Source organism: Nomia melanderi, chromosome 7 (assembly GCF_051020985.1).
Source record: "Nomia melanderi isolate GNS246 chromosome 7, iyNomMela1, whole genome shotgun sequence".
Lineage (NCBI taxonomy): Eukaryota > Metazoa > Arthropoda > Insecta > Hymenoptera > Halictidae > Nomia > Nomia melanderi.
The window spans coordinates 4,882,653-4,906,602 of record NC_135005.1 but is presented as its reverse complement, the minus strand read 5'-3'; the positions used below and the strand labels follow the sequence as shown (position 1 = coordinate 4,906,602).

Genomic DNA, 23,950 nt, shown 5'->3' with positions numbered 1-23,950 from the left:
TCCTTATATTTCTGAATGCAAGATTCAGCACTGGTTATTTAATTCCATCGAGCCTGATTTTTGTACGAAATTATATTCATATGTTTGGCAATAATGGATGGATATTTAATGTACGATCAGTAAAGACATTGTTTCGAATAAAATAGTATAGCACTTTTCTAATAGAAATAAGCTCGAAGTAAAGGTATATATATATATATATATGGTTGCCTGTCACCGTTTTAATATTTTGTCAGATATTGAAGCAGTAAGACAGTGGACAGTTTAATGTGCGACGGGTCTGAAGGAGTAAACTCCTTGTTATGCAGTGTCGTGTTAGACCCGTGAGGAAGATATGAAACTGGAATTAACTGGAATTAATAATTAGTAATTGAATCTCGATTCTCTTGAATTCAAATGAAATATTGTATTTCTGTTATCGATTGTTACACTTCAAAGTAAACGTAGGTATAGATGAATATGGAATTCTTTTTTGTTTCTTGTAAATGATTAATGTGAAAATAATTGAGGCGCAGTTACGAAAGAATTCGTAGGCTAAGGAGTTAAAGAAACTGGAAACTCTGAGTTAGCCTAATCTGAATTCCTGCACCAACGCAATGTTAGACAGTAGTATACTTATGATCTTTACTTTTTACGATTAATTGTATAAGATCGGTAAAGATTTCACATTTCGAGTGTCCTCTTTTCTATTATGATAGCTATGATCGTGCATAAGTGTTCTTATTAAAATGCGAAACTCCTTTGAAGCTTAAAATTTGTATATTTTTTGTTGCCTTGACTTTTGAAGAAGTTCAAGCCGTTTGCGGGAAAACGATTTCCCAATTCATACTGAATACATAAAAATCTGTGAAGAAAGTCTGTTAACACATATTTGTGAACGCTGACGTCAGTTCACGTCATTTATGATTCTATCTCAGCTTTACTTTCAACTCAGAGATGTTTTATTTCTAACGACTGTCAGTTGCAAATCCAATATATTTTGAACCAAATTTTACCATTTGTATCCTTGTTTCAATAATAGAAACTTGCTGCCACCGGTTTCAAATTCAAAATTTCTTCATTCCAATTAGCTTTAGTCAAAGAAAAGTAAAAATATTTCATTTGAGTAACAATTACAAACCCAATATTCTAAACGAAATTTCGTAATTTCACTTTTTCTATTAATAACAGGTGTTTACTGTCACCATCTTTCAATCACAGAAAAGTGAAAATATTTCCGTTCAAGAGCGCGTTGAATGTTAAAGGTCAAGAGAAAAAAGAAGTTGAAATTTGTCGGACTGTGTGATAAACATGTCCGGCGCGGACCATTGATGAGAAGGATGGAGGGCAATCAGAAAAGGAGGTCGCGGCACCTTTCTCTCCTTGAGAAAAGAAGCGGCTTCTGTTAGAAGGCGCGGTCTCCGGCCAGATCCTCTTCGCCGAATGGAGGATAGTTCACTGCGAGGACTAATACTGGTTCTTCTCGGAACCGGCGAAAACGAGGATCCGTCGAGCACGGTGTGTCACGCTCGCGAGGTGAACCAGATGATTGGCTCGTGTATGGTATGGCTGCGACTCGAACGAGTTCGACGCCGTGACTTAGACATGTGACTCGCAATTAAAGCGCGATGCGAGCAGAATCGCCATTTTTGGTTCTTTGGAGACACTTCTGTTGAAAGGCGCAAAAATGGTCACTATGTAAATAAAGAAATGGTGAAGAAGGGGTGTGTTTGAGAAGAATGGTAACACATAAGTTGAATGAACTTGGAATTATTGTTTGTGAATAGAATCTGTAGGAGAAAATAAGGAAATTAATGATTGATGAGAACTTCGTTCTATACCCTCGAAACCCTCTATAGGGCGAAGATTTGTTCGGGATTATAAAAAATGTATGCAGTATAAAATTAACAAATATCAGCCTGTAAATACAAATTAACAATGTATTCAATAGTTTTAATAATTGTATTAAAACGAACATATTACTTTTTAATTTTGAAATTACAATTACGTTGTACTTTCACACCTGAATGTATAAAAGTTTAAGTTAATTAATTACTTAATTGTATTCGTCACATTGTTATGCAAAATGAAATAAACCAACAACATGCCAATATATTGGTGACTTCAAAGTCACACGAGCCTATAGAAGGTTAAAATGTTCGGAATCACTGTTCTGATCCAATGGGAAGCAAAAGCAATGAGAATATAACTTACTGCAAGCTGTAATAATTGTAATAATGTTGTATTATCACTATGTGCTATAGTAAATAATTGTAATAATGTTATATAAGCATGTAGTATACAGACTAAATGAAAAGAAATTAATATTTGTAAAAAGTTTTGCTTAGAGGATCAGAAGTTGCCCTTGAAGTCTAACAGAAATAGTAAATGAAAGGAGAAGAATTACCATTAATATTAACCCCGTTTGCAAAGAAGTTATCTAGAGTAGTAAAAGTCAAATCCTACAATGTTAGTATGTTCGAACATATAAGAAACAGAAGGAAAAATCGTTATTAAAACAATCTTGAACTACTTTCATCGCTGAGAATGATTTGTTCTTCGTATCTTTTCTCCGGGAGAGAGGACATTTAGGTCCACTTAGAAATTCATTGCCTATGAATGAATATTCAAGGTCGTTCTTTGCAGTAATTAGAAGACAAAAGCAGATAACGATCGCTAAAAACATCGTAAAAGACATCGGATTCTTCAGTACATATCTCTCCTTAATCATGTTACAACAACTTATGGTGTTAACGTACCTCATATGGCGCTCTCATTTTCACAGATCTCAATTTGCATAATTACTCTCAGTATCTGTGCGTATTTTCCAGTAAACTTCATCAAAAAATCTGGAGCAAAGCGAGCAACAATCAAGAAAGAAAAAGTTAGTATAATGTTACACAAAAAAGAGAACAGTACGATTTACGTAATTCGTGTCTTTTTAACTCATTGTATACGGGTCACGTAGATACTTTTTCGTGTACTGTTGACCATATGTGAGATACATATAAATACATTTTAAGTATACTAATGTAGTAGTTGCATTATGTTAGTTAAGAAATCTTATCGCAGTTTTGAATGAGGTTTAAGCAAAATTTCGATAAGCTTCTTTAGCAATAGATTTATGGACATTTACTGTACAGTTTGGCCTATCATTTCTTTTAAAACTGATAGTCGTTCATTTAGATTTTGGAAATTAGAGGTTTAGAAGTAGACAATTAGGGTACATGTTTGTGTAACTACATCCATAAAAATCAACCGAAATATTTACCAAGTAATGTTCATAAAATTCAAAATGAGTCAAATTGACTCGTTCCGTAAATCTAGTGTTAAACTGAGTTGCTCAATCCTATTTATTTAAAACGTTTATTTAGACATTACAGAATAAAAACCACCGAGAAAAGCAAAAGGATTATTTAATATAATTGGTCACCCCGTTCGTTGGCGCCAACAAGATTCGACTTATCTGCAATAAAATTTCTCAACAATTGTATCTTATAATTAATAAACAAAACTGAGTATATTGAGATGATCAAAATAAATCATACATAAATATTTTCTGATTAATACCATTCACACGTTCTTACCATCGCAGATCCCATTTACTAACTCACCTGCTAGATCAATAACAAATATAAATCAACACATTCACGACCAACATTTATTCCCGCAACAATCTTGTCTGTACAAAATAAAAACAAAATTCCAAAAAAAAATTTCATCACCTTCCTACACTTTAAACTATGTGTTACGGCTGTACATAAAAACACGGGTAATCTAATTTTCTTTACGCAAGATATAAAATGTTGAGTGTCACAAATATATGACGCTGGTCGGTAAGGCGTTAAAGAATAAAAAAAGGGAAACAAGACATATTAAAATTCGTACGAGCACGGCGATCGAAATTTCGATCAGGTACTTAACCGTCACGGTGGTCCGAGTTGTCACGCAGTCGTAACGCAATGATGCAACTGATGTTCGTAGCAAATCGGACGCGAACAGCATCGGAATGCGTTTATATCAATGTGCCAAATGATTCTTGCCGGCCCTGCGTAAGCCGAGCGTGCGGCAACGGCTCGAATCAATCGCGCGACGTCTAACATGGACGTACATACATAGATCACTGTGATTTCACAGTCGACGAGGTAGGTGCCGTTTCTAAAGCGGCGCGGTGGCCAGGAATAACGAAGAAAGCAGAAAAATCGCGGCCCGTGTCCGGCACGCGATGCTTCCGCAATGAAAATCGCGGTGCGTTCGACGCGCGCCTCGTAATCGAAATGATGTCAGTAGTACGGCGTTCATTTTGGACCGCTTGGAGGAAAGCTCTTCTTGGAGGAGAAAAGTTAGAGATAGGTTTATGTATTGTGATCTAAAAGAATGGGTGGGGGATTGGGATCTGTCAATCGATAAGGAGATTTTTTAATTAAGAGGAATAAAACTGACAAGGAAAAGTATCGAACTTAGAAATTCAAAACATTATGAAACTTTACGCGTAAGTAGAGTAAGTCAAGCCTTATACATTGCTATTTTTTTCGTGCCTATATTCACTTTGAAGGGGTGAAACCGCCCCTTGATAAAAATGCAAATTTTCGTTTCCCGTGAGTTATCTTGAAAATGGTAAAAAATAGCGAACCAAAGTTTCAATGAAAAATACATTGTTCTTTCATATCTACAAAATTTTAAGATCAAGTTTTCCAAAATTTTGAGAAATAATATAACTTTGTGAAAAATTTTATTTTACAATTACTGTAATAATTAAAATAAATATTGAATATAATGAATTGAATTTAAAAATATTAATGATAGAAATATTGAATTTAATATTGAATAAATAGTATTTAATGATATCTGAATAATGATAATTATTATTAAATTAATATTAATTTTATTTGTACTAAAAAACTACCTTTATTCTACATAAATATAATGAATTATAGTTCAAATATTTATAGATATATATTACAGATAAATTATATTACAGATAAATATTTATGGATTAACTATTTCTTGCTTTCAATCAATGTGAGCTGAACAATATTCATATTTATTAAGTTCCATTTCATTTGTTCACTAGTCTGAGTCACCACAAAGTGAAAAAAGGTTAAAGTATATTGTCCTGATACGATAATTCTCTCACCCACATATTTTCACAGGTTCTTAAAACTGAACAGAATTTCTTACTTTCTATCTTGGCCTAAACACTTCAGCTCTTTGAAATATTGGTGTGAGTCAACGCTGAGACCGCATAGCGAACTTTTTTCCCTCGACCACCCATGATACTACATTAACAACGATGACATGTAAAATTTCGTAGGAATTTCAAAGGAAATTCTTTACCTAAAAAATAATTACAAGCTATTGTTACGTAACGTACTGGTTAATGATTTCCAATCGTGACTTATAAACATTTCTTTTTACAAATTTGCTTAATCAAGCAAATAATAATTCTAATAATCATTAGGAAGTAACTAAGTGTTCGTTAAATATATTTCTTTATAGATTTTGATAAAAGATTCATCTTCTTGTTTATTCAATCTCTTAAGTAATTTCTTATTAATTGATAACATTTAAATAGAAGTCAATCAGGTACATAACACAGTGAATTTAAATATACAAAATATAAACATTCAATTGCATAAAACAAAATTGAATAAATATCAAATTTCATCTTATCAAGATATAAATAGAACTCAATTAAATAAACAAATGAATTTAAACATAAAAAATATAAACATTCAATTGTACAAAACAAAATAGAATAAACATGGAATTTCATTGAAGAATATTGAATTTCATTTTATCAAGATATTCCATAGAATGTAATTAATGGAATGTTTCATACAGTAACCCAACTGGATTTGATTTCATTATATTTACCTTGAAAATAGATCTGATTGAAGATTGTAGTGAACAATGAATTCAAAGTAAGTTTGCAAATTTTCGGTTCAACTCGATACTGAACCCGATGAATTTTTACGTTTTAGTTTCTGACCTCTTTAACGCTTTTGTCAGCACACCGGTGCCGACAATCGTAGGTAATTTCATCACTGGCAGGAATTCAATTGAAGTTAATTACCGTGAAGTGAAAAGGAAGCGCCGGTCCCTGAAATTGAATTATACTTCATCTAACTATTATTTTTAATGGTGCTGCTTTAACAAGTAGTTTCCATTAATTTACTTCGGTAGGTAACCGTAATGCAATGTTACGAACGATTGCACGACAAACTGCGTACAACGCAATCATGGAACCTTGTCTCATTAAACGAACAATCGTAATTGGTAATCGAAAAAAGATAATCAATGCTTCTCGTTCCTGGTAGAAATATCAGTTTTTGTTCCTTCCACCTTTGTTTAATTGTCGACAGTTTCTCTTTACCAGAATAGTGTTAATTTCATTTTAGTCGAGGGAGAGCGATCGAAATAAAAACGCGTTAAATCGGATAATTAGATAACGAGGCGGGAAGTTAGAATTTTCATCTTTCACGGTAGAGCGATGTTGGAAGGACCGCTTTTATACGGAATTTTATGTACCGAACTGCGTTAATGGAAACGCCGATTACACGGAACGAATATTATTTTACGTATCGGGACCGTTTAGTTAATATTGGACTTCGATTTCCAGTTAATCTACAAAAACGAATCTTGTTGGCGCCAACGAACGGGGTGACCAATTATATTAAATAATCCTTTTGAAATAGTATTCAAATAATTTATCGATTACGTACGAATTGAACAGCATTGCTCACGTTTTAATACTTATGATGAATAAAAATCAACTTATAATAAGTAGAAATTGAGCTTTACGATTGTATAGACTTATTATGTTTTTAGATATTACTGGTTGCTTTATTGTTAAAAGTTGTAAGTAGTTCAAAAATGAAATAAAAACTTTCCCTTTTCTTTTTTAACAAAGTTTCGATATCTATATGTAAATTAAATTAATTTGTACAGAAATAAAGACGTTTTATAATCATTGTTTTCTGCATTTTTTTAGTTTTATAAAATTGACTTCTACTTGAATTCGTTTATAGTGTTCGTTTGAAAGTTAAATCCCACTAACAAATTTCATTGATTCGATGGCACGAGTAAAAGATCCGCCTGGCAATTTCGAACACACTTGGTATTTGTTAGAAATCACGTAGTTCGCAGCTCGTTAGCTTCGGTCGCACTCCAAATATACCGTGGCACTCGCATCAAAACGCCACGCAATACCAGCAACGATGGTGTATATTTCTTTCAGTTACCACGCAGACGAATCGTCTCCAAATCCGTTTCAAAATATAAATTATTTCCGTTCACAATATTTTTCCATTCTGTTTTACAGTCTGTGTGCGTCAGTACGAGAACACTGTAATTTAAAATTTAAGATTTTAGTTTTTTGAAAAAGTTTCATCAGAATATATGCCTATTTCATCTTTTTTTAATATGAAATAGGAGCTTAACTCTACTGCTGTCGTAAAACATATCTTGAAAAAATAAAAGTTGAAAAGGAGCGAACAATTATAGTAACGACGGATTAACAAAGATGATATTGAATCTTATTCATTTATTTAAATCTATCAATATCATCTATGTTTTTGTATAAATGAAACATATTTATCATGAAGAATCGAATAATAATTTTGTGTTAATATATAATCAAACGAAAAGGTTATTAATACTTTACTTGAAACTCATTAAACCCCTGCTCTATGATTTTTTTTAATTATTATCGATACAACTACCTTATCGGTAATAATTTATTGAAAAAAAAAGAATTCTAAACACATTCTGTATTCGTTCTGATCTATAATAATTGATAACTTAAACTCTGTTTGAAATCTTCACCATAAGTCTGACACGATATTAGAAGGCAAAATGTTAATAGCATTTTATACCGACAGAACTTATGCATTATGGAGTTAAAGGAAATGAAAACCTTAATGGGTCGAAAGAAAACATCGGGTAAGGACAGTATCGTGCAACCATGGAACCCTGTTTTCACAAGGGAATGGTAACCCAACATGGAGACAATATACTATTATTATGAATTTCAACGAACAAGCCCGTGTGTTTGAAGTTTCCAGCTCTTGGTCGAGTACGTGTTCTGCATTAACAATAATTCAATAAATATATTTTCAAATTGATTTGGCTGTGTAATTGTTTTCTTAAACAGGTTACAGTATATATATTCATACACCTAATATTCATGACTTGAATAATAATCTAACATGGAAGTATAATATAGCAATAAATCGTTGTTATTAATATTGTTATTATATAATAACAAATTATTGTTAATATTATTATTGTATGATGATGAATTATTATTGATATCGTTGCTGTGTAATAATAAATTATTGTACTAAAATATTGTATAATAACTTAAACTTGTATAATAATAGATTATTTAGTTTATTTAATATAATGATGAGGACGCTACTGATCAGTTGCGGTACGAAAGTATACACTGGGTTATTAAGGGTTAATATCGTATCAGGTTTCCAGCTCGAAATCAAACGGTGAATGTAGTCGTCCTTCTAACGAACACGAAAACGCGGATCGTGCAAGATACGTTTTGCGTCACGCGTGTTTACGTTTTCAATCCGTTCTCTAGTCACCGTGAGAAAACAGTCACAGGAACAATTCTTTTTTTCAAACGCGTTTAGAGCCTCAACTTGAACAGTCTTGACTCATTCGACTGTCTTATAATTTCATTGATAATTTAATATTAACCCACGTTCCTTACTGAGAATACATTTCGATTTTACTCAAGTTCTAAGTAATTAGATTGCGAGTATGGATTCTTTATAAATTAATTCTATAGATATTAAAATAAAATAAAAATTCTAGACAAAATCTAATAATAAGTGAAAGAAAAATCTTATTCTATTTTAAATAAAATTATGTAAAACGTAAGATAATGACAAATGTCATTTTATCCGTCGTAAATACATAAATTTTACTATATACGTGGTTATATAAAAATTTCTTTTCATATGTAAAGTAATTATTAGAACGTTAAAAATGTTTAAGTAGGTATAATGATATCTAATAATTATATTACACCTAATAGGAAATACCAAACTAAGGATTCAATTAAAGATTAAACCAATTAATGTTCGTGCAATATGTTAAATAATCGTTGAATCCAATTTAACAAAACTCCAAATTAATATATTCTTATTTCCAACAAAAAGAGGAGAAAATAAAAGAAAAATCATCAAGCGAATAAATTATTAACTCCCTCCCCATAATTAGAGACTCGTTTCACACTAATGGCCACGAATTTCATGCATTCTAAAATGTTTTCTATTGTAAACTGAATCCTGTCCCATAAATTCATCCCCCGGGAACGATGGATTTGTCTAAGCCTGTGAAAATATTTTGTAGATTTCCGACAAATTGGATGAAAGTTGTTCGAAGTGAAAACACTTATTAATCTTTAGCCGCGCTGGAAGTTTTCAGTCGCGAGACATTAATTTCCAATTACCGGTAACTCGATTCTTCTCATTTCAATTAAAAAATTCCAGCGAATCCGCAACCGGAAAATTACGAAAACCGATGTTTATATAAATAAAAGTCGGCAGGCAGTCCTCTTCTTTCTTCGATCGCCAGGATCCTTCTCGCGGTTTTGCTCGCCTATAAAACCGCGGTAGACACCGTTTAATGCTCACGCCAACTGAATCGTGGCTAAGTATTTATTTGCCGCGAATATTTCGATTTCTTCTGCGTTCCACGATCACCGCGACGAGATTGCGGTCCGCTCCTTTTTCCGCCTCCTTTCCTCGTGAAACCGTCGACCCGAATACGCCTTTCAATCTTCCATTAAATACATTATCATCGGTTGGCGGCCACGAATTCGCTGGAAAAATACCGGTCTTAGGTTTTACCTGTGGGCGAACCGGCCGCGGATTTATCAAACGGAAATTGATTCGATTCCTCCTTCGCTGTTGTCAGATTTCTGTCGATTACTCAATGTTTGCGTTGTTAACCCTTAACGATCGACAATTTTCTATTAACTCTTTGTGGACGGGACTGTCTTGACCAGTTAATCTTTATCAAACTCAAATCTTCAAGGGTAGAATTGAGAAAATAGAATTGACATCGAAAATCGTTTTCCATAATAAATATTCTGTGAATCGTTACACTTCGAGTATCTTATATATTCTTTCGTATTGCATACATTCTTTGCAAACTTTTACTCTCAAATTTTCCATAAATGCATAAAAATAAGCAGCTTAGTAATCACTTATCCGATTGTTTACTTTACAGACATCCATATATTATGGATGCATTTGCTCTGCGTTTGACGAGTGTACACTTCATTATTTGATTTTATTGCGCACACAATGAGAGATTATTCAAACTAAATTCTAATATTAAATTTCTAATATTTATTTTCATAAGAAACTGAATTATGCATAGAAGTCTTAAATTCTAAAAAAAAAAACACATGCCAGTTTCGCGTTGGTAGAATAATTAAATTATTCATTTGTAGTTTTCGATTTTAGATATCGAAGTTTGAGGTAGCCATTACCGCGACATTCGACCACGAGTTAATTATTAGATTAAAAAATGTTTGAATGCTTTTCGATGAGGCTTGACGTTCTCTGCGAGAAAGAAGTGAATTGATGGTAAATTTTGTATGCGATTAGTGCCGGAAATTTTAATGCAATATGGAAGCATTAATATGTAATTCATGTCAGTAATTTTTAGATCTTGTAATTTCGTTTTTGTTATACACTATAATTGAATGAGTTTTTAAAGATATAACGATTTGTTATATAATATAATAAATATAATACGTAAGTAAATAAATTTGTAAAATTACAGAGATTGTTTGTATTCAATCGTCGTCTAAGAAAGGAACGAATAGACGTTTACCCAAACACACATTCTCACGGGTTGATTTATGAGAGCGGAAATTAAATACCTCGATGAATGATTTTACTACACAAAGAAGAAAATGGAGGTCACTTTAACATTAATTAAAAGTTTATATTTTATTGCGTTTCACGCAGTTACGTATGCTACAAATGTTACTCATATTTTCACGCATTAATTTGTAAAAGTAGAAGTCAAGTCCATATTTAACTTCTTCCCTGAAAGTTTCTATCTGTTACTTCATTCCAAATAAAGCAATGAGTCTGTATGAAACTTAGTTAAACCGGTTACTGCGTAACACACTGCATAAAATTGCATAAGATAAGAAATAAATATTAAGTCCTAAACAAATTTTATATTATTTATAATACATAGATACATACAAAATTTCTTGCAACTTTTGTATCCCTCTAAATACAATACATTGAAGACATATACAAAAAAGGAAGTTAATAAGAAGAATAAATAAATAAAATTTTATTATGCAATAATAAAAATGAATAAATAAAAATTCGTTATGAAATAATAATAAAAATAAATAAAAATTCGTTATGCAATAATAATAAAAATAAAGAGATAAAAATTTATTTTTGAAAGTGGCCTTCCATAAACATTTGCCATCTATTAATTACATACTGTCATCAATCATATCCTACTGTTCTCCTCCAATCTTATTATATTTTCCTTCTTTTACGAATTTCTTGTTTGACTTCAGATCGTGCGGAAGTGTCTGTTATTAACAATACCAATCTGCTGGTTGGTCCTGTCGGTCGAATTCGGTGCAGTCCAGGCCGAACGATGGTCGCGACAGGTCTCAAACAGCGAATGGATCCCATTACCGGATCCAAGGACGACGCAATCTCAGGTGGAACAGAACAATCCTGATGCGGGGCTACTGGCCAGCGGCACAGCACCCCTTCCGCAAGTTCCGCAATTGTCTTTGCCACCGGCGCTTCAGCAACAATATCAGGACCAGCTTTTGCAGCTGCAAAAGACACAGGAGAGTATACAGAAACTGCTGCTGTTGCAACAGCAACTCAGGGCTCAGCAGCAACTTCTCCAGGTATAACGAATTCTATCTTTTACGCATAAATATACGTATCATACAAAACATTTAATATTATAATAATTTACAAATGGTTACTGATATATTGATAGTATTAAATATTTGTCTACTGACATATTTATAGTATTAACTATTTGAATACAACACTATTTATAGTGTTCAAAATTTTGAATACTGATCAGTAAACAAGGTTGTAAAAATTACCCTAAGGTTGTTGCACATGCCACGCATATATAGTTCGTCCCAACAAAAAAATAAAAAATCCAAGAAATGTTGTATATATATATATACACAACATTTAGTTATTATGTATTTAGTTATTATATATTATTATGTAGTTATTTCCAGTAATGATTATAAACATTATAATTAAATAATCAATTTACTCAATCATTTCAAAAATTAACTTTCTAACAATAAATCAAATAGTTTTCTATAAATAAAAATATACTTTGCACAGTTTCAATAGACAAGAATTAGTCAAAACTAAACAATGACCATTGATTACCAAGATTACACTAAAGTCAAACGTATTAAAATCCTCAAAGAAATTCAACTAAGCATTCAGAATATAGGTCCCCCATCAAAGTTTCAAAATATATTTTAACATTTCAACTAATTTATCTTTGCTCCGAATCTTACAGCAATTTTCGTTTCCTCAGTCGCAAACGTTCTTGCCGAGCGGATTCAGCAACGCCGATGAAGAGAAACGGTTGTCGCAAAGTGGATTAGGACACTCGCAAACGGACTTAGCCCCGGAGGATCTAGTGCCACCGTTGCCGGCCACGGAAGCGTTGCCTCCCGTGTTCCCGGCACAGAGCTTCCTTCCGGCTCAGCGGCCGCGAGCTCATCCACCGGCGAAACACGACAACGCGAACGTTCCGCAGGAATTCGCGAACCTGTCTGGTCAGGGTTTCCGGAACAACCATGGCCTGCAACAAGAACAAAACGTCGGAGACGTGGAGGAGATTCAAGAGAATCAACGACCCGGCGGGAAACACTTGAAGGAGCCGAGTCAAGCGTCCCTGGCGGGACACGCGCAGAATGGGCAGGACGAGGAGGAAGAGGTTGGTATATTCGATTACGATTCAATTAAAGTTTCAGCACATTTCACCCTGTAACGAGTATGTTCAGGGAAAAAGTTCGGAATCTATTTTATATCGCTTGTAGTTTGATATTTTAATCAGATTTGTAAAGAACAAGTTTAACTTTTAATATTGACTCTAAGACTTTGTGTGAGATATTTTAAAAATAATTATAAGGAACTATTAATTGTGAATTAATTGTAATATAGATAATAAATAATAAATTTTGTAATAGTAGTTTAAATTAATCGTTTCTGAGATATGTATTTTTGCAATTAAAATTCGCCTGCAATAAGTTTTCGTAAATGTAATAGAAAAAAGTTCTTAGTTGTTGAACATGATGAAAAATAAACTCTGTGAAATAATGTATCTTACATTGGAAAAAGATTTACATTTACAGTCAAGAATACAAAGAATCAATACGACAACCGCCAGACAATACATCATCGGTTTCAGTGGTTGCGTAATCGCATTTTTCCAGGTGCAACTGATCTACGTTCCAGCGGAAACGTTGTCTCAACGAGGCCAGAAACGTGGTCGCGGAAGAAAGCAATATCCTGGCCGCCAGCAGCAGCAGGTGCACCAGCAGCACCACCAGCAGCAACAATCGTATCATCAGCAGCACCAACAGCAAGGTGTAGAACCAAGTACAATAGCAAACAACCAAGACGCGTTCAACCGTCAGATCCTGCAACAGATACAAATGGAACGAGAAGAAAAAACGCAATTCCTGAACGAGGAAAGGATGAAGGAGATCGCCAGGTTAAATGAGGAACAAAGAGCATTGGATCGTAAAGCTCGGCTGCAACAGGAGGCACTTCAAAGAGAGCAAGAATTACAGAGGCAACGAGATGCAGAAAAGAAGAAGAAAGAACTAGAGAAGCTAGAGGAAATGGCGAAACAACGGGAGCTGGAGAGGATCCGCGAGGCCAGAGAGAAGCAACGGATGGAGGAGCTGGAGCGAAGAAGATTAGCCGAGATACGTGCGAAAGAAGAAAAACGCAGAGCCGAAGAAGCGGCCAGGCAGAGAGAAGCTGAGAGACTGGCTGCCTTAGAAAGGCAGAAAGAGCTAGAGATCCAGGAAGCACTGAAGCAACAACAACTACTAGAAAAGCAACGAGAGGAAGAGGCTAGAGCAGCCAGTCAAAGGTTAGCTGAGCAACAAGAAGCTCAAGCGTTGCCGCTGATCAGGGACCAACAGGAATACCATCGTCAGCATCTCCCCGAGACACCTAAACCTGCGAAAAGCAAGATTCGAGGAAGACATCGTCAACGAAATCAGTACCAAGAGCAGCAAAATTATAACAGAGAAACCACTACTACCGCTCCATCCCCTAATCAGCCACCTTTATCTGTCTACATGGGGAACTCGAACTCGAGAACTAACAATGCTAAAGTGTCTGACGTATTGAAGTTGCTGAAGGACGCTAAGACGATTGCTGTGTTGGACACCGTTGGCCCTGACACTCCGCAGGTGTTTGTGGGTCCTACCAACTTGGATCCTCCATCTGGTTATGCTAAATTTGATCTTCCTTATCTCTCATCTATTGATCACAACCGAGTCGAGAGGAAAGTAGACAAGCTGCCTTTCTTCGTTGCACCCCTTAGTTTTGATCCACCACCAGGATACTCTAAAATCCCTTTCCCAGCGCCGCACATTGGATCAGTAGTCGTGAACACTTTGGATAACAGTCTGGACAACAGTAAAGACGGCGATGACCGAAATCCTAGCCCAACGCCGTTGATTGAACCTAACTCATACAGCGATGGACTCGATGGAAGCTCAGATTTGACGACACTTTTATACGAGCCTCAGACCACCGTCGGATATTCTCAGGATGTTTCTAGTACCCCCAAGTACGAGCAGAGCTATTCGACCACTCCGTCATCCGGATATTCCGGGTCTAGATTCAGATTTAGACAGTACTATGGCGACAACAAGCCGGCATCAGTGATCAGCACTGCTTACTATGAGGATCAGAGGCCTACTACCAGAAAACAGAAGTACTACGATGAGAATCCAAGGTCTACTGAAAGACCCAGAGTGGAAACTTCGATAAGTCAGGTGGAAGAAGTTTCTTACTCAAGCACACCGAGTTTCAAGGACAGACCAGTTGGTCCTCAGGATCCTACGACCAAGGAGCAAGAGCTTGCTGCTCAACTAGCGCTAATTAATCAGGAACTGGCTCAACAGAGAGAGGCCCAAAGATATAATACTGGAGGACAGTATGGGCAGGATGGATCCGTAACTGGTTTGAGTAACAATTTCGAGAGTGACATCCCTGTTGGTGATGTCAATGATGTTAGAGGAGGACCTGTTGGTCCCACCCAATATAGTTTGCCAGCTGAACTGCCAGCGATCTCTCCTCATCTACCTGGATTGGTGAACTCATTGCTGGATAAGAATGAAGCTGAATTGCAGTCTAGTACTACCACGACGACTCCTAGTCCCACTGTTATCACTACCACTACACAACGCACTCCTACAACGACATATAGACCACGTGGACGTCCAAGGTCAGTGCTTTATCATATTTTTTAAACTGTTTAATTTTTTTAATCCTTTTGAAACAATAAGTTTAATCATCAGTACGCTATCGTATACGCTATCCAACATCTTTAGTTTGCCATATATTCGAATTATTGATTATAAATTATTTTATAATTGCGTCAAACGGATTTTAAATAAATATTTTGTTTAATATTGGTAACTTCCAAGAATATGAAAGTATTGATACCTAGTTAATAAACAAGGACGAAAGAAATATAATACGAAATTATAGTAAATTATGTAGTTATATATGATAAAGAAATATGTATGTAAGTGAAAACGTTGGTAAACCTACGTTTCTCAAATACGAAAACATTTTTGGGAAAGTGAGAACAGAACTAGATCAAAAAACTAAATTAAAGAAAAGAAAACGCAATTGGGTCAAATAAAACCTGTAGACGCAGCAAAGTTAAGAGTGTACCGAACAAAGGATTTATTGAAAACCTCGGTTCAAGAAAACAGATTCCTATTTAAAGTTTATGGATTCGATAAATTTTTCTCTTATGACATTTTTTTGTTAATATTTTGTAAAATAGAGTGCCTGTAAAATACGTAGAATAAAACTGAAGAAATAATATACATATAATATACAATGAAGTGTTTCGTTTACTTTAGGAGCAGAGTCTCTTCCACAAAGCCAAGGACAACCACTCAAGCCTCGTCCACGAGAGTGAGCACTGACAGAAACCGAAGACCGTATAATAGATCCAGGTCGAGATTCAGCACAACTACGGAGACGTATCAAGATTCTTACGAACCGACTAAATCGAGAATTCCAGAAACGACACTGAGATATAATTCTGAGTATAGGAGACCTAGTAGCAGGACGCAAAAGTACAGGAATCGGGAAAAAACCAATCAACAATCTGAGGTACCTTGTTACATTTAATGTATCATTCACTTAATTAACCCTTAACAATTTAGATAGTAAAAACAAGAAAACTTGAATACCATTGAATTTTTAAGAAAGTTATTTATTCAATTCCGCGTATCCATTAATCTTACGTTAGGAACTTACAACAAAAATCAATGAAAATTAATTATTTTCCACTAACTCTTTATTCTTCTATTTTATCTTTTAGATAATTCTGTAATATTAATAATTATTAAAACCATTCACAATAGTTTTCTTGTTTCTTTATTCAAAAATTTTATTCCATGTAATATAATATGATATAATATTTAAAAAAAGCTATTATTTATATAAAAAGTTTAACTTTTCACATTACTACACAACAAGCGACCCAACAGCCTTAGACAATCTTCACTTAGACAATACCATATTCTCCTGCAACTAACTTCCATAACTTTCATAACTAACTGTACACACCATCAACTGAATAAATATTCCAAAATCAAAAAATTCAAAACACGCGATTGCTTCATTACCAGATTCTCGGTCAAAGCCAGAGTCCCCAATCACAGCAAACCTACGACGTAACCAATAGTGATGCGGCTTCTCCATCAACGGGGAACGGTTTCCTCCAATCGACGGGTCCGGAAACGGTTCACCATCAGCTGGACTCGTCCTCCGGCCTTAGCGACTTCACTCCGGAGAATTACCCTTCGCCTGCAGTCAGCACTACCGAGAACTACCCATCGCTGCGCGACGCTACAGCGAGCCACGGTTCTTCGTTGCTCTCCGAGGACTACTCTAGGACTCAGAACTACCCTCAAACGGTACCAGACCAATCACATTATCGCGGTGGTTACGAGCAAGCCGGCGTCGAACACACTGGCCTTGAAAAGACACCAGTAAACGGATTCAATTATCAGGCCCAAAATAGCGAAACGCTGGACCAAGGCATCCTTCAGAGACCTAAAGACTATCAGCTGGACGGTAAAGCGGAAAATAGCGACTATGAGCTGGCCACCACGCCCGATCCGCGATACAAGATGGATGAGCAACGTTATTCCTCGATCTACGATGTGAACGTACCCCAGACCCAACCAGAATACAGTTTGACTGGACAGGATAATCTTCATCGGTTGGAGAGCGAGAAGATTCAGACAGGTGTCATTGGTGGTGATCCTAACCAGCAACCTATATTCGTGCCGCTGCCCGAGAACAAGCAGGAGGACTATGCGCTGCCTGTTTCTTCTACAGAGCTGCCTCCTGAAGTGAGTAAAGATATTTTACTATTTGGATCGTTTATAATGAAAGTAGGGTACTTATGATTATACAGACTACCTTTGTTTTCTAATTGAAGGTCGCACTGGTTAGTCATTTCAGTTAAGTTTGGATCTGTATTTATTTAATATTGTTACACATTATTAATATTATTATTAGTATTCTATTTCTTAAAAACAAAGGTAATACGTATAATACGTAAATATCGGAAGTGGTGTAAGACTATTATTGGTATAAGACTATATTCAGAAAGATTAAGGAAATATATAAGTATAGAATATATAATAAAAATGGTGTAGTTCCATAATATATTTACTTACATCAAATTCATAAGCAGTAAACTATTAATATTTTCAATCACTCAAAGTGCAAATTCTTAAATATCATGACACAAGAAGAAATAAATAAAATTTTTTATTAAATTAAAAGAAATCTCTGTTTGCTTTTACTATTTAATAACTACTATTTAATGTAAGAACTAAATCACGCTACCAAACTCTTTTATGACAAATTATACAATTACATTCAATCCAATTAAAAAGAATGAATACGTAAAATTATATAGGAAAGTATATAATTACATTCAATCGGATTAAAAAGAATGAATAAATAAAATTATACAGAAAGAGACTTTCCATTCACAGATCACAACAGAGATCACAACAACCAGCACAACGCCCGTTGTAATACGTCAACGAGTCAGAGGACGCGTTAGCACTCGCGTGCACCATGAGCCGTCGGTTCAGACGCGGACCAGAGGTACCCAGGACGAATATGTTCGCTTCAATGTCGTAAATCAAGATTCGGCTCGAACATCCTCTGGTCGACAGAGGACTAGATCCAGATCGCGCAATCAGAGCCACGGATCTCAGGTACAGACAGATGGAAACGAGTACATCAAGATCCACGCAGTCCAGCAGCACAAGCAAGTCGCTACGACGACAACGACAACGTCGACGACCACTACAACTGAAGCTCCACCGGAAGAGGACCTCGACTACGGATTTATAAGACCACCGAATTTCCGACCGGTACATCCGGTGGATAATAGGTTCCAGGCACCTGTTACCTTCCGGCCTCAGCTTTCGGAGGTAAGTTATTTGGGATGGTGAGATTTGTAAAAAAATTCGAAATTAAATGTCTTGTGTATTGGTATACGTTAAACACTAGACTAACTGTTTTAGAAAGATATAATATTATATTGAGATACATTGTATTGAAGATGTATTATATTGAAGATGTATCACTTTGAGACGTATTATCTTGAGAAATATTATATTGAAATAGAATCCGTTTAAATTGTAGGAGTTTAATAATAACTATAGTTTCTACTTTACATTCTGAAGGTATCTTGTTTCAAAAGCAAGATAGTATTAAAATAAGTGATTCTTTGTAATGATAACTACTAAACGAGTCAAAATAACCCATTTCAGAATCGAAATATTACAATTATTTGAATTCTCAACATGCTGTTATGAGAATCTATAAAACAAATTCGTGTATTTATGTGGATGTAACAATAATAGCTGCATCAAGTCTCAAAAAATATACTCTTCCAATTCTTATTTTTTTTTTTATTGTTCTTTTGTCTTTATTTGACTTGCTTCGTACTGTACTTTTTAGAAACTCTAAATAAATCGCTCTAACTATTCGGTAATTCTATACAGTCTGTACTGTTAAAATGATTAAAACTTTAAGATTAAAAAAAACGATAATAGTAATCAGAGGAAACAATGCAACACAGACACGCGTAAAAAACCAAACAGGATCACTGTAAACACGTCAACTGACCTCGAAAATCGACAGGTGCCGCAACAGTCTCTGCTACCGAGCGACGAAACCGCGGTGGAGTCGAGTCCACCGCAGACACAATTGCTGAAAACGCGACAGAAGTATCAGCCAACGCCGAATCGCCGTTTGCCGGGGAAACCGACAACGTTACCAGCGACTACGACACCGGTCACAGAAGTTGCCACCACGACGGAAAGAATACCTGTTGCCACCGTGTTGCCGGATGACGCGATATACACGACGAGACCAAAATCTCGCACCGATGACGTGAAGCAAACACGGATTAGGGGTCGCGTCCGACGACCCGGAAAGAAACGGGTCTCCACCACTACCACCACCGAATCCGTGCTAGAATCGCACAACGAACTGCCACTAGACGAGAATTATCCGCGAGTTCGCCCGCAGCCAACGACCACCGAACAACAGGCGAATCTTTATGAAGATAGTTTTGATGGCACCTCGCAATTCGCGCAGAATCATAATCCTACAGCGCAACAATATTACGAGACGTCCAGCGAGAATGTGAGTATTTGGGTTGATATGAATTATTGAATTGGTAACAGCGTTTTAGAATTTTGTTTGTGAATTCATAAGTTTATTTGTTTAATGGTAATATGATTTAGATTGGATTGGTAAAGTCGGTTTTGGTTTTAATGTAGCATTTATATCTGAAAATAGGAATGAATATTGTAAATGGATATAGTGGAATAATTTAATGGAATTTAATTTAATCAAGTGGTCAAAATTTTTGACTAATCGTACATAAATTAATTTTTTCATAGTTTGTTGAAAATTTACAGTTTTTTGCTAGTGCAAAAGGGAATGCAAAAAAAGGATAAACTTTTGCACTAAATAGAAGTCTGTTATCTTTGTCAAATAAAAAGTTATTAATTAAGAGTTTTTAATTAAAATAAAAGGATTCAAATAATAAGTTACGAATTTAAATAAAAATATAACGAAAATATTATTGATTTAGATACATGGCCATATTAGGGAGGATTTTCCTGTTATTATGAGTCACAGTTGGACCAACGATTAGAAATTCGAGAGAGAATGGCTCCACGACCTGGTTTCTGTTTTGTTTTATTGATTTCGGTATGCGAACTTCGTTACGTGACCACGGGGCGTGAATAATGGCGGGGATAATGAGTTTCACGTAAGCTGTGATATGTAAATCCAAGAGATCTCGATACTCCGCTTTTTTTCGCTCGTTAATCTGCCGCTCAAATCAAAAGTTCGCTGTGAGGATTCGTAAAACAAATTAAAAATAGTTTTACAACGTTTAATGTACGGAGTCAGTTTTAACTTTAAGGTCGAGTTGCAGAAATAGGAATTATCAGGCCTTATTCATCATGGTATTAAAGAAAATGATGTTATCATTTATAAATTCTATACAACCTTTGTAGCTATAAATTATTGTTTTTACAAACGGAATTTCTCAGAATCTGTTTATATAAATAAATTTCTTATTTGACATCAAGTATCATAGCAGCACTCATAAAAGTTCCACAGAATTAAACAAATTTTCTTAATGAAACGGAAATTGATAAGATAAAAATTTGTATACTGACTGCTTCCTTAACATTCTTGCATCTCACAGATCCAGCAGTTTGAATCAAACATTCATGCTTCCATGAAAATCAATTATCAAGTTTTTACAAAATTTCACAGCTTTCTCCTAGCTCCAGGTAGAAGATAATTTTAGTTCTCCGCTTTCATCGAAATCATCATTTCACAGAATCAAACAAGATCACAGAATAAATCGGATCGAAATAAGAATCCACATTTGTTGCATCACGAATTATATTTTTCGTTCTTCGTTCCTTACTCGTAAAAGAAAGACATCTTCCTACTTACCTATAACGAACAAAAAAAAATAAATGAAATACCATCATGTTCATTTCAGTATCCCTCAGAGTTCATCCTGAACTTCGGCAATTATCCCCAACCAGCTGTGCAAAGAGAGGAATATGATCAGACGCAGCTAGCCAGCAGTTCTCCGAGAAAGTACAGCGAAAGCTTGCCTGGCAAGCACATATCTGAAGACTCGAGCCCGACGACGGTCGACATTTACGGGGCGGAGAGCCAGTGGTCCACGAAATTGACGAGGACCTCCTTCCAGCCGAGCTTCGCGGTGAACCAGCTGACTGGAGAAAAGCCGAAGGACGCGGATCGCGAATGGGCGAGCGGATCTTCGAAGGACGCGCCAGACATAATTACTGCTGCGCCGGAAATTTCATCCGTTACTCTGCTTGTTTCATCGGATGATAAAACGGTGGACGTGGTAGCCGCTGAGGAGTCGTTGCTGATGGGCACCACGGTGTTCGGCAAGAAGACCAATATACCGGATCATACTGAAAAAATCAATACAAATGCGGGTGTCACTGGAGCACCTACGACGGCGACAACGCGAGAGAAGAATGGAAGTGATATTGAGGCGAACAATGATGGGGAATCCTGGTTGATGGATAAGGTGGAAGGTTCTGTAGAGCAACAGACCGCTATTGATTTTGAGAAGACGCGGAAAAAGAATTCTGACGCTCCTGTTGGCAGGAAGGTGAGACGCGGATTGCTTGAATGGTTGGTGGATTGAATGGTATTGCGAAGTAAAATAGTAGATAAGTAGTTGGTCTTATTTATCGTGAATTTGGAATTGGTGGATTCACGATTTTAATGTTTAAGATTGAACTTACAGAGAAAGGCAGTTTTACTTTTTTAAAACTGTGCAATGATAAATAGTCTTCTTCATAACCTATTTTCACTTTGTTTTAATATGTCTTCATGTTTCTAGATATATTTTTATTCGAAAAATGTATTGACGTTTGAACTATTCAAATTGTTTCCAAATAGTTCAGAAATTAAATACATAAATATTTATTTTCGCATTGTTTTCGAATTTATCAAAAGATAATAAGATGCTTATTTTCAAATAGTATTCAAATTGTTTAGAAAATAAATAGGCACTTATTTTCGAATTTTACTTAGTTAAAACAGTTTAAACATTCGAGCTTGCACGACTCCACGAAACCCTTGTATTCCATTTGTTCCAGGGCACTCGAAGGAGAAGGGTCCGCGTCCGAGTAAGACCAGCGGTCGATGACTTCGTCACCGCAGAATCACAGCACTACAACTCCGCCCTGAATGGTTTGTTCCGCGAGCAATATAAATACAATCCCATCCGGGAATCGAAGCTGCCAACCCCGCAGCCGATCTTATCCGAAAAATCAGTATTCCAAGGCTTTCTAACCGACATTCTAAAGAACGACGAACCAACAGTGAAATCAACGACCACCGAAATACCGGAAATGGCTTGGACGATGTCTCCTGCGATAACAACCATGCTAATCCCCGACGACGCCGAAGAAACCACCGAGAATCAAATGACCACAGTGCCTCCAACCACGGAAAAACCGGAAGAAACGACAACCGCTAAGCCTGACGAAGACAATCATCCACAATTAACGAACTCTGACGGAAAGACAAAGGACTCGGAGAAGAATTTATGGTCGGCGAACGGGAGTAATGACGAGAAAAAAAAGATAAAAGATCAGTGGGACTCTGACAAGAACGACAACTGGAACGGGCGTACCGCATTGGATCTCAACTTCCTCGCTGACAAATATACTGCCAAAGAGAACGATGTGAGCAAACCAAACGACGACTGGGAAACGAGTCGCAGTGACGAGGAATCGGTTAAGACTCAATTAAAACTGACGCACGAGGAAACAGAATTATTAAGCAAAGAAAACTTAGCAGTGAAAGACGATCAACGATCAAAGGACGAAGTTTACGCTCATCCTAAAAATCACAGGACCAAATGGAGCGAAGTAAGGTTCCCTTCTACCTTCGACCAACCCCAAATCTGGAACCAAGACCCGAAACCCACCCTTAGATCCACTACAGCCATCCCAGGACTAGTAAGCAAGGACGATGGCGACGACAGCGTGAAGACTCTATCAGACTACGTAAAAGCTATCTTCGACACCATGAAGAACGCTGAAGAAGACACTACTGTAACCAATACCGAAAAATCAGAGGAAGTTATTACTACCCTGCAAACACCTTTGGCAGCTGAATCAGAGTCTTTAGAGGATGAGAAGACGACTACGAAAGATCCTGATATTGCAACAACCGTGGAGACTATTTTTGATGTTGAAGACGCAAAGACAGTGAGGGATATAGAAGCTAGCAGGGAGACAACTACGGAGGCGTATATTGATCCGGAGAACGCGACGACCTTGGAACGAGCTGCCACGACCTCGGAGACCGTGACGACGGGGTCGCCGACCGAGCCGCCGGCCACGGACCTGCCAACGACCACGCCGACATCCACCACCGTTGCAGCTGTTAACTCGACTGAATCGATGCTCGGCAGGGTCCTGCGAACCTCGACCACAACTAGGGTGTCCCATATGACGGAGATCTGCTACAGAGGCCGCTGCGTGATGACCAGGCCCAGCCAGGACGATCGGTTCAGATGA

General features: G+C 36.2%; 1 protein-coding gene across 1 annotated transcript; it reads left to right on the top strand.

The window, feature by feature from the left end:
* Positions 1-10,180: 10,180 nt before the first annotated feature.
* LOC116424366 (uncharacterized) lies at positions 10,181-23,950 on the top strand. Its single transcript, XM_031970664.2, has 10 exons — positions 10,181-10,276; positions 11,561-11,908; positions 12,574-12,978; positions 13,478-15,513; positions 16,163-16,418; positions 16,940-17,668; positions 18,323-18,769; positions 19,485-19,991; positions 21,376-22,026; positions 22,520-23,950. Exons 1-10 carry the CDS (start codon positions 10,181-10,183, stop codon positions 23,948-23,950), a joined length of 6,906 nt encoding a protein of 2,301 aa, XP_031826524.2.